Genomic DNA, 10,937 nt, shown 5'->3' on the forward strand with positions numbered 1-10,937 from the left:
GAAGTACTAGTCGATCACTTCCAACAAGACATTAAATCTCAAGATTATTAATATTAAGAGTGTTGAAATGGGTATCGAGCATCTGTAGACACCAGTTCGGTAAGTGCATTCCAGGAAAGAGTCAACCTTAATGAAATGAAAAACCCAAGTCATAATACATGAGATGTAGGCTGAATGTTGGAAATTTCTCTTCCACCCACTTTTTTTCTTTTAATGTCAGGTAAAAGGCTGTTGTGAATTGCCTTTCATAGTGCATCTGAATATGTAATCATCTCTGCAGGTATGTCTGCCCCAAACCTTACAGCAGGTAACTACATAACAGATATAATCATTCTTATCTCTTGCATGACAGATCTGGAGATCTCTGGGGCTTCATTGTGGTGGTCTCAGCCACCTACTCTGAGGAGACACACAGGCGGTAAAAGCAAGCCTATGTTCCGAAGACCTTTGCAGTCAGGCCTGAGGTCCATCTCTGAGACCTCCTTCCCAGCTAACGTGGGACTTATAAGTGAAGGGAGCTGGTGGTCAGCATCTTACCACTGAACAGTCATAAACAAATGGCAAACCATGAGTTCTAGTTTTAATCACAGGAGTCAGGCGGTTGGCCAAGTCTCAGAAAGTAAATAATGATCTGTAAAGAGCAGAACCAAAATTTGTTACCTACCAAATATCTTCAGGCCAGCCATACTTGATCAGATCTTCATCTGCAGAGACAGAAGAGAACAAAGAAAAGGAAACAAATAAGAAACACGATATACGGTTCAGCACAGAGAGATACAGCCTTAATAACTTTAAATTTTATTACTTTGTAAGAATTTTAAATGCAGTACAATCTATAAAAATACCTAATCACTATGTTGTACATATGAAACTAATATAATATTTATTCTTAAAATTTTAACTCAGTTTTTAAATTATTCTTTGGTTCTTTGTTTTTTTTTTTTTTTGGCTATGCCATACAGCTTGCAGGATCTTAGCTCCTCAACCAGCAACTGAACCCAGGCTCTGGCAATGAAAGTGCTGAGTCCTAACCCTGGACTGTCAGGGAATTCCCTAAAGTAATGTTTTAAATCAACTATACTTCAATAAAAAATAAATAATTTTTAAATAAAATGAAACTGTTCAAAAAAATTTTTTTTGAATTTTCCATCATCAAAGCCTCTTTGAATTACTCTTTTCTTCATTAAGAGACAGAAAAAGTTCTGTAGAAAAGACTGGTATTTTTTCCCTTCCCAACTTACAGTAAACTTTAGCGTATTTCACTTAACCTTCTTTTTTTAAAAAACACTTTTAATAGTTTTTACAACTGGACAATTATAATCATGAAGTATTTGTTCAAAAGGTGAAGTGAACAAAGGTTAAGTATTTGTTTAAATTGTAAGTTTTTTTTATTGTTTTAATTTTAGCCATACCACATGGCTTGTGGGATCTCAGTTCCCCACCAGGGACTGGGCCACGGGCCACGACAGTCAAAGTGCAGAGACCGAACCAATAGACTGCCAGGGAATTCCCGTGTGTACATATTTTATTTCAATATATACCTCCAATGAATCACATCAATAATTAGTAACTAATTATGTTTAATACAGAAGCATTACTTGGTATTGATAGTAGACATAAAGATAAAAAAAGGTGAACAAAGTGATTCACATATGATGATTTAAAATGTACTCAAGTAAAACAATAAAATAAAATAAAATGTACTCAAGTATAATCTATCTAACTTGAATGAGGTATTTATTGTCCAGAAAAGCAAAAAGATGATAAGAGTACCCTCTCTGATGAGGGCATTTTAAACAAATGCATACACCTTGAGTTTTCTGAAGAGTTTTCTGTAAGTGCAAGTAGAAAGTTGAGCAAACCTCCAACAAGTAATCAGAAAGATGAGAAAAAGGAAATTATAAAAACCTCTTTCATTTGGGCAATGTCTGGCTCCCTGGTGACACCTGCTGGCTAATAAGGAACATATCAGAAAGCTTTTTTTAGTGAAAGTAAACTGTCCAACTTAAAATTCCTTTTTGTTCTATCCAGTCCTTTGTCAGAAGTCGTCAAGACTATTAGAAGTAAATGTGAAGAGCTAGGCACAGTAGAGAACATAGCACCTGAAAAATGTAATACCATTTTAACAGCAGACTAGGAGAGTGGATGACTCTAAAAGTACCTAGGGAAAAAATGTTCTACACAACAGATTTTTTTTCCTACATATACTTTAACAACAGTGAAACACCACTCCAATGAGGTCCGGGTAGAATCTAAATTTACATCTGTAGGCATAAACTCTGTATCTAGATTTATATCTATAGGAAGAAATTCCTACAACGGAGGTTTAAAGGATTCCACAATCCATATTACTTGGAAGTAGTAGAGAGAAGTTTGAAAGGAGAGAATGTTTGTATTGACTAATTGACAGAGAGATCTGTCTGTAATTAAGTATTGTATTATCCTGATAAGCCCTTCGCACAGCACTGGACAAACACCAACTGCAGGAATACAACTAAAAAGTGTTTCAGATGTTCACTTGGGGCGCTATTGTATTTGTACACCCTTTTGATCCTATAATGTCACCACTAAGAGTACATACCCTACTAATTAACACTTCTTCAAGAATTGATGCTTTCAAACTGTGGTGCTGGAGAAGACTCTTGCAGAGTCCCTTGGACTGCAAGGAGATCAAACTGGTCAATTCTAAAGGAAATCAACCCTGAATAATCATTGGAAGGACAGATGCTGAAGCTGAAGCTCCAATACTTTGGCCACCTGATGTGAAGAGTCAACTTATTAGAAAAGATTCTGATGTTGGGAAACCTTGAGGGCAGGAGGAGAAGAGGACAACAGAGGATGAGATGGTTGGATGGCATTACCGACTTGGTGAACATGAGTTTCAGCAAACTGCAGGAGATATAACTGTGCCTTATTGCTCAGTGTAATACAGGGAGGTATCAGCAGCATCCTCAGTTATGTTCATCAGGAGGATGCTATGAGAAAATTTACCCAGGACATTCATGGATTACAAGGAGAAATATAAAACTCAAGTTTTAATACATTGCACACTGCTTCTCCATCAAGTCACACCCAGAGTCAATGACATAAATTCATTATAAGGAAAAAACTATTATTAAAAATGAGTTATGGTTTTTTTCTCTTGGCTAGGATATGACAGTCTTGCTTATACTGGGTCTACTTAAGATTATAGCAGGGTTCAAAACTGTTGTATAGATCTGATTTATAATATAGTTATATAACTATCACACCATATTTATAATGTTATATACATTTTATGTGATATATGTGTGTCTATATATATATAGATAAAGATACATATGTGAGAGTGGTCAAGAAAGTTTCAAAACACTGTTCACACTTCAACTCAAAGAGAACCATCTTCTGCCTCAAAAAAACCAAGATATGTTTCTCAGATGAGGTAAAAATATACAGAAAAGGATCTTTGCAAAAGTCCAAGCCACAGATTATTTTTATTTGACAAAAACTAGCAAAGGTTAACTTCTGATTCCTATCACCCCTAAATCAAATGATACCACAAAACTATGTAAGTTCCTAATCAGCAACAAATGGTCTAATTCTCTCAATTATCACTTGATACAACTACATTATAAGAAAATTAATCATTTGGAATTCCTTCTAATGGGTTACAGTAGTTAACTGAAAACCCATCCAACAAACCATGGAGAGAAAAAGCAATTAACACTTACCTGCTGGAAATTTCAAAATCAAATGCTTTTGAAAACTTACTTTCATATTTATCCTTTCCCATGTAAATAGTGTAAGCAGACGAGTTAACTAAGACAAAACAAAAATAAGACATAGTTAGATAACATCATTACAGACACACCTATTTGGTGGGAAAAACAAGGGACAAATGCTTATGACAGGTTGGCAAAACATGGCTGGTAGGCCAAATCCAGCCTTGTTTTTGGACAGCCCTTGAGCTCAGAATGATTCTTACATTTTTAAAGGGTTGAAAGAAGCAAAATAAAGAAGAATAAGCTAGAGAGACTGTATGTGGCTTACAAAGTCTAAAATACTGACCATCTGTAAAACGTTGACCAACCCTCTTAAAAATGGCTGCTTTCCTACTTTCTCAGGGAGGTAGCACAATGCAATTCCAGTTCCATCATCTACTTTTGCCTTCTTCAAAAAAAAAAAAAATATATATATATATATATTTTTTTTTCCCCCAAAAAAAACCACTCAAACTCATCACCTCAACCATTTAAAAACAGGTTCCTATACCTAGGTAAGGTTTATCTTTCATGATTTGATTTAGTTGCATTCCAGGGTGCTGCAAATCATACCTGGCTCCCTACCACATTCAGGGGAAACATGGCTCTCAAGCTTCTCATCAGTGATCCTGAACCCTGTTTATAGAATCACCTAATTTTACCCCAGCTCCCCTTAAAACCAATCAAATCCAAATCTCTGGGGATTTTTTTTTTTTTTAAAGATCTATTTTTATAATGATTTCTAATGTGAAGTCAGTGTTAGGAACTCCTACCCTAAATCAAACTGGATATTCTGGGTATGGCTTACCTTAGAAATGACATTGGCTTTCCTGAGCTAGTGTGTTTTGCTGTGGGCTCCTCCATCTGCAATCAGTTAGGTTTTGTAATTGAAATCCTAACTGGGTCCTGAGTTTTTGAGCAAGTCTACCAAAATCTTTTAGACCCCGTTTGGATCTAGACTCCTGAATTAACAGCCACTGGGTCTCTGTCTACAAAGCCTGGCTGACAGGTGTTAAGGCTGGGCTAGGTGGTCTGCTGGCTGTCGCTCCAAGAGCTGGAACTACTCTATTAAGTGGACCTCTGAACTCTTTCATTTGTAGATTCATAAATTCAGGGTTGCCTGTACTTTCCGAATGAAAAGCTCCTTAAATGATCAAGCATAGTTGCCCTTCTTGGGAACAGAAGACTCCCAATTCCTTCAGTGAGTAGTTATGATGACTACCATCCATATTACTTGGAAGTAGTAGAGAGAAGTTTGAAAGGAGAGAATGTTTGTATTGACTAATTGACAGAGAGATCTGTCTGTAATTAAGTATTGTATTATCCTGATAAGCCCTTCGCACAGCACTGGACAAACACCAACTGCAGGAACACAACTAAAAAGTGTTTCAGATGTTCACTTGGGGCGCTATTGTATTTGTACACCCTTTTGATCCTATAATGTCACCACTAAGAGTACATACCCTACTAATTAACACTTCTTCAAGCAATGAAGCTCTTCATACAAACTAAACAGGCGTTAATTAAGAACTATAGAACACACAAACAAAATGCCATGGATCCATTAAAAAGAAAGAGTAGGTGAATAACTAGCAGAACAGTATTTCTGTGTTATCTATGAACAGTAAGATTCAATCAGTTAAAAAAAATTGTACATATAAACATGCTTACATATATGTTTCTAATATACACACCCATTTTCTTTATACTATGGAAGGATATATATATATGTTTAACTGTTAACAGTGACCTTACCTACTTGCTTACAAAATGTTTAGATGGGTTTTGTAATCAGAAAAAAGGTGGTTTTTTTTGAGATGACTGAAGTAAACACAGCTGTCTCTGCAGGGCAAGCTAGCTAAACTCCTGCCAAGAGAATGACAGATGATGGATGGCGGACCTATAAAATGAGGTGGTTAATAACATAACTGCTACAACCCCAAACTGAGAGGCATTCTACAGAATAATTTTTCAACAGACAGTGTCATGAGAGACAAAGACTGAGCAATTGCTCCAGATCAGAAGACTCCAGAGAGCAATGAATGACAAGAGAATGCAACAATTGATTTGCAGGTTTCTTTTGTGATAAATTCATTACTAGGACACTGATGAAAACTGGATAAAAGTTGCTGATTAGGTAATAGTATTGCTGCAATGTTAATTTCCTAATTTGGATAATGAACAGTGCCTTTTGATAACAGAATATCCTTGATTTTAAGAAAAATACCCTGAGGTATTTAGGGGTAAGACAAAACTTAAAGATGGTTCAGGAAAAAAAAAAAAAACCTGTGAGTGTGTGTGTGTGTGTGTGTGCGTGTGCAGAGAGAGAGAGAGAGAGTGGGGTAAGGGGAGATGGAAAAAGTAGAAAAAGGAAAAGAAGAAAGGGAAAAGGAGATAAGGCATATGTGGTAAAATGTTAGAATTTGGGGAATCTGAGAGAAGGCTATAAAGGAAATCTTTTAATATTCCTGTAACTTTTCTGAAAGACTGAAATGTTAAAATAGAAAATAAAATTTCTTTTAAAAAGGAGCATGACTTCTGAGTAAGAAGTCTGAATTAAGCTCTCCTCCACAGCTTCCCTGATAGCTCAGTTGGTAAAGAATCTACCTGTAATGCAGGAGACCCTGGTTCGATTCTTAGGTCGGGAAGACCCCCCCCTCGCCCCCCGCCCCGGAGAAGGGATAGGCTACCCACTCAAGTATTCTTGGGCTTCCCTTGTGGCTCAGCTGGTAAAGGATCCGCTTGCACTGTGGGAGACCTGGGTTCGATCCCTGGGTTTGGAGGATCCCCTGAAGAAGGGAAAGGCTACCCACTCCAGTATTCTGGCCTAGAGACTTCCATGGACTGTAGAGCCCATGGGGTCACAAAGAGTCTTTCTTTAGTTGCTAACTCAACTTTAGTTGTTGTCTCCTTGACACAAGTGAGCGACTTTCCTTTTCCATGTTAGAGGGATAAAGGAAGAGTAAACTGAATTATTCTAGTACTCTTGTAACTCACCCAAATAATGTGATTAGTATGAGAACTAGTTTTCTTGAAGATTCCTGACTCACATGTAGCAATCAACCCAACTTCTGAGGCGTTGTGATAATTTCATAATTTACAGAACCATCTATATTGAGATGGACACTGGTAAAAGGTACTAAAAACATAAGTGAACTTAACGTGCTTAATGCACTAACATGTGCAGGAATCCATAAATCAGAGGGTCTTGAATGCGACACTGAAAATACAGCAAAGTTAATGTTTCCTTAATCTATTATGGGAGCATGAAAGAATAAGCAGATTTTAGTCAGAGATACTAATTTTAAAAGAGAAGGCAAAAATTTTCTATTGCGATTTCCAGCCCATTTTTTTTTAAGGTTTTTTTTTTTTTGCAGTAAACCATCAGTTGATTGAAAAGCTTGGCTATCTATACAAAGTCATTTCCTTAAGATTCTGTATGTTCAAACTGTTTTCTGTACTGGAATATGTAAAAAATTTTACTACTATATTACTCTGCAATTTTAAAAGCTGCACAATTGTAGGTTTATTAGACTTAAGAGGCCAAACATTTTTCCGACAAGAAGCAGTTCTGATGCTGCCATGGAAGCCAATGAGAAAAAAATAACCCACAAACCAGCTGAAGCCCTCTGCTCTATTAGGGGCATCTCCGTGTTTATGGCTGGCACTCAAAGAATTTAGAATCGCTTTAAGGAGAAAAACGTAGCCTGTGTAAAATACGTTTAGTACCTATAAGTCCTGCCTCGGGCTTCCCAGGTGGCTTACTAAAGAATCCACCTGCCAATGCAGGAGTCAGGGGAGATCCTGGGTCAGGGAAGATCCCCTGGAGAAGGAAATGGCAACCTACCCCAGTATTCTTGCCTGGGAAGAGGAGCCTGGTGGGCTATAGGCAGAGCCTATATATATAGTCTATATATATATATATATCTATATATATAGTCTATATATAGAGTCTCAAAGAGTCAGACATGAGTTAGCAACTAAAGAAAGACAACAACATGCCCTGCCTATATTTGTCATTCCATTGTTGGACTTGTATGGATAACTATGTTGTCAAGGACTCCCGTGAGTGGGGAAGCTACAAAAAGATGCTTCGGTTATATTATGACAGAGGGGCAGAACAGGACAGCAGATAAAAATGCAATTAGGAGCCTATAATGATTTTCAGGCTAGTTTGAATTTTGTTTCTAGCAATTTTAATAATATGGATAAAAAAAAAAAAACCGAGCACACAGAAACAGAGAAATAGCTTATAGCACACTGTGGAAGCCTAAACTATTGAGAAAAATGAGATGTGACAGTGTGATGGAGTAGCAGAGGAGGGGCTCTGTGAGTTACAACTTTCCTGGGCTTCAACTTTCTCAAATCTAAAGAGCAAGTACCACCCTGTTCCCACCCACATAACCACCATGTTGTTAGTTTCACTTAAATCTCACCTTTACCAAGGAGGCAGAGAGTAGCAATAGAATAGAGTCCTGCTATAAGTCAAAAAAATAGCATTCATTTATTCAGTATTTATTGAGTTACTATTAAGAGCCAGGCATTATGCTAGTGGAACAAGGAGGTCCTGAACCTGCCCTCAACGGGCTTACACTCTATCTCAAGCAGACAAAAGTTTAACATCATATGATAAATGCAATGCTGAAAGTATGCATTGTGTTAAGGGGATTCCCCCAAGAGATATACCTAAGCAATCCTGGGGTGGGAACAAGGAAGGAAAGGCATTTGGAAAAGATAGGCGAGAGCTGTCTCTGGGGAGAAGCAGCTAACTGGGGGATTGATTTAAGGCAAAGAGAAAAATATAAGCAGAGAAACGAAGACACAGCAGTTCCTGGGAACTAAACACACCCTTTTCTTGCCTGCCAAAGACAAATCAGAAACTATCATGTCACTTTTCAAAATCTGGGACATTAACTCTGCCCAATGAGTGGCTGTCTCGCCACTCCAGAGTCTTTCGGTAGCATCCAAACCCAATAGCCCTTTCCCGGAAGGGTAAAGCGCACTTTCTGTAAGGTAGAATTGTTGGCAGGTGTCTCCCTTCTTACCAAAGAGCAGCAAGATTAAATGTGACGGGGGTGGGTGGGGAAGAGAAGACTTCACGATGGTAGGGTGAATAAGTCCACAAACTGCCTAATTCCAGGTAGCGACAGGTCTTTCTGATTGAGGGAAAAGAAGATCGCCCGGAGTCAAAGAGAGCACAGAGGATGGTCCCTCTACGCCCCCTCCCCGCCAACCAGGCACTGACGAGGAGGCACACTGGGAGGACTGGGACGGACACGGTGGAGAAACCATCAGGACGAGCGAAGAAGCACCCACTGCCGAGAAGGCACTTAAGGACCAGGCTAGCGGTGGCCTCGAGGTCTCGGCTTCGGAGCCCCACAGTCGAGGTAGGGACCCGGAAGGTTTCGGCGACCACTCACCGCTACTACTGGTGAAGTAGAACACCATGATCCCAGCGGCGGTGGGACAATTAGAGCGCCCAGCAGCAAGATTCAAACCTGGAAGCTCAGGATACCGGAAGCGCGGAGGCCGCGTTTCCCGGAACTGCTCCACGCACTTCCGGCTGACGTCAGGTCGCGTCATAACGCCGGTCGCCGGCGCCATCTTAATTTGGCCGTGGAGGAGGTGTTGGCGCGCCCTTACTTGGGGGTCAAAGGAAAGAGGATGGAGGAAGGAGGATTGGTGGGTGGAAAACGAAGCGGGGGAACTAAAGAGAAAAATGCCATTGCCTGGCTTTATTTTTAGAACCTACACCCTGTGGGCTATCAAGTTGGTTTCCTTTGCCCCTTTTCACCCGCATCTGGGCTCCTCAAAAGTAGAAACCTGCCTTCTTCACCGCTACGCTTTCACTAAACTAATCACGGTACTTGGAACTTAGTATAGAAGCTCATTAAATTTTGAATGAACCCAAATTCCTCCACTATTCTCATTCTAGCTCCATCACTTGTTGGGCATTTTAGGTTGCTGCACTTAGCTGCAAAATGAGGATGAGTGGAGCGGTTAATTACAGGTTATTTTGCCGGGGTTTAGTAAGTTAATAGGTGTGAAAGGTTTAGGACGTGGTGAACACGCTAGAATAAGTGAGTTTCACCGGAGGCAATATGCCTCTCTGCGTTTGGACTTGTACTGTTCTACCTTTAAATCCAAGATCTGCCATCTGTTACCTACGAGACTGAGGGAACCTCAGATCTTCCGGCTGTAAAGTGGGAATGATCTGACTCAGTTCCCAACAGCACTTCGCTTTAACCTGATTATTTATATTATCTTATTATGTGAAGTTAAGCGCATCACTTAACTAAAATTTTTTAGAACTAAGAAATGTGCCAGGGAGTGTACTCGGAGCTGGTACACAAAGATAACAGTAGCTAATAACAAAATTCTCCAAGCCAGGCTTCAGCAATACGTGAACCAAGAACTTCCAGATGTTCAAGCTGGTTTTAGAAAAGGCAGAGGAACCAGAGATCAAATTGCCTATATCTGCTGGATCATCAAAAAAGCAAGAGAGTTCCAGAAAAACATCTATTTCTGCTTTATTGACTATGCCAAAGCCTTCGACTGTGTCGATCACAATAAACTGTGGAAAATTCTGAAGGAGATGGGAATACCAGACTACCTGACCCGCCTCTTGAGAAACCTATATGCAGGTCAGGAAGCAACAGTTAGAACTGGACGTGGAACAACAGACTGGTTCCAAATAGGAAAAGGAGTACGTCAAGGCTGTATATTGTCACCCTGCTTATTTAACGTATATGCAGAGTACCTCATGAGAAACGCTGGGCTGGAAGAAGCACAAGCTGGAATCAAGATTGCCAGGAGAAATATCAATCACCTCAGATATGCAGATGACGTCACCCTTATGGCAGAAAGTGAAGAGGAACTAAAAAGCCTCTTGATGAAAGTGAAAGAGGAGAGTGAAAAAGTTAGCTTAAACCTTAACATTCAGAAAACTAAGGTCATGGCATCTTGTCCCATCACCTCATGGGAAATAGATGGGGAGACAGTGGAAACAGTGTCAGATTTTATTTTTTTGGGCTCCGAAATCACTGCAGATGGTGACTGCAGCCATGAAATTAAAAGACGCTTACTCCTTGGAAGGAAAGTGATGACCAACCTAGATAGCATATTAAAAAGCAGAGACATTACTTTGCCAACAAAGGTCTGTCTAGTCAAGGCTATGGTTTTTCCAGTGGTCATGTA

General features: G+C 39.4%; 1 protein-coding gene across 4 annotated transcripts in view; it reads right to left on the reverse strand.

The window, feature by feature from the left end:
* The window catches only part of CCDC25 (coiled-coil domain containing 25), a 34,341-nt gene extending 25,051 nt beyond the window's left edge, over window positions 1-9,290 (reverse strand). For 2 of the 4 annotated variants that reach the window (XM_043486775.1, XM_043486778.1), the window contains exons 1-3: window positions 9,161-9,290; window positions 3,751-3,798; window positions 665-704 (exon numbers count right to left, since the gene is read on the reverse strand). In XM_043486775.1, coding sequence (XP_043342710.1) covers window positions 665-704; window positions 3,751-3,798; window positions 9,161-9,188 — 116 coding nt within the window. In that variant the 5' untranslated portion in view covers window positions 9,189-9,290. Of the gene's footprint in view, window positions 1-664; window positions 705-2,581; window positions 2,603-3,710; window positions 3,799-9,160 lie in introns of those variants that run through there. The other 2 variants (XM_043486776.1, XM_043486777.1) reach the window with 2 other exon arrangements.
* Between the last annotated feature and the right edge of the window lie 1,647 nt (window positions 9,291-10,937).

Source organism: Cervus canadensis, chromosome 14 (genome assembly GCF_019320065.1).
Source record: "Cervus canadensis isolate Bull #8, Minnesota chromosome 14, ASM1932006v1, whole genome shotgun sequence".
Taxonomy (NCBI): Eukaryota; Metazoa; Chordata; class Mammalia; order Artiodactyla; family Cervidae; genus Cervus; species Cervus canadensis.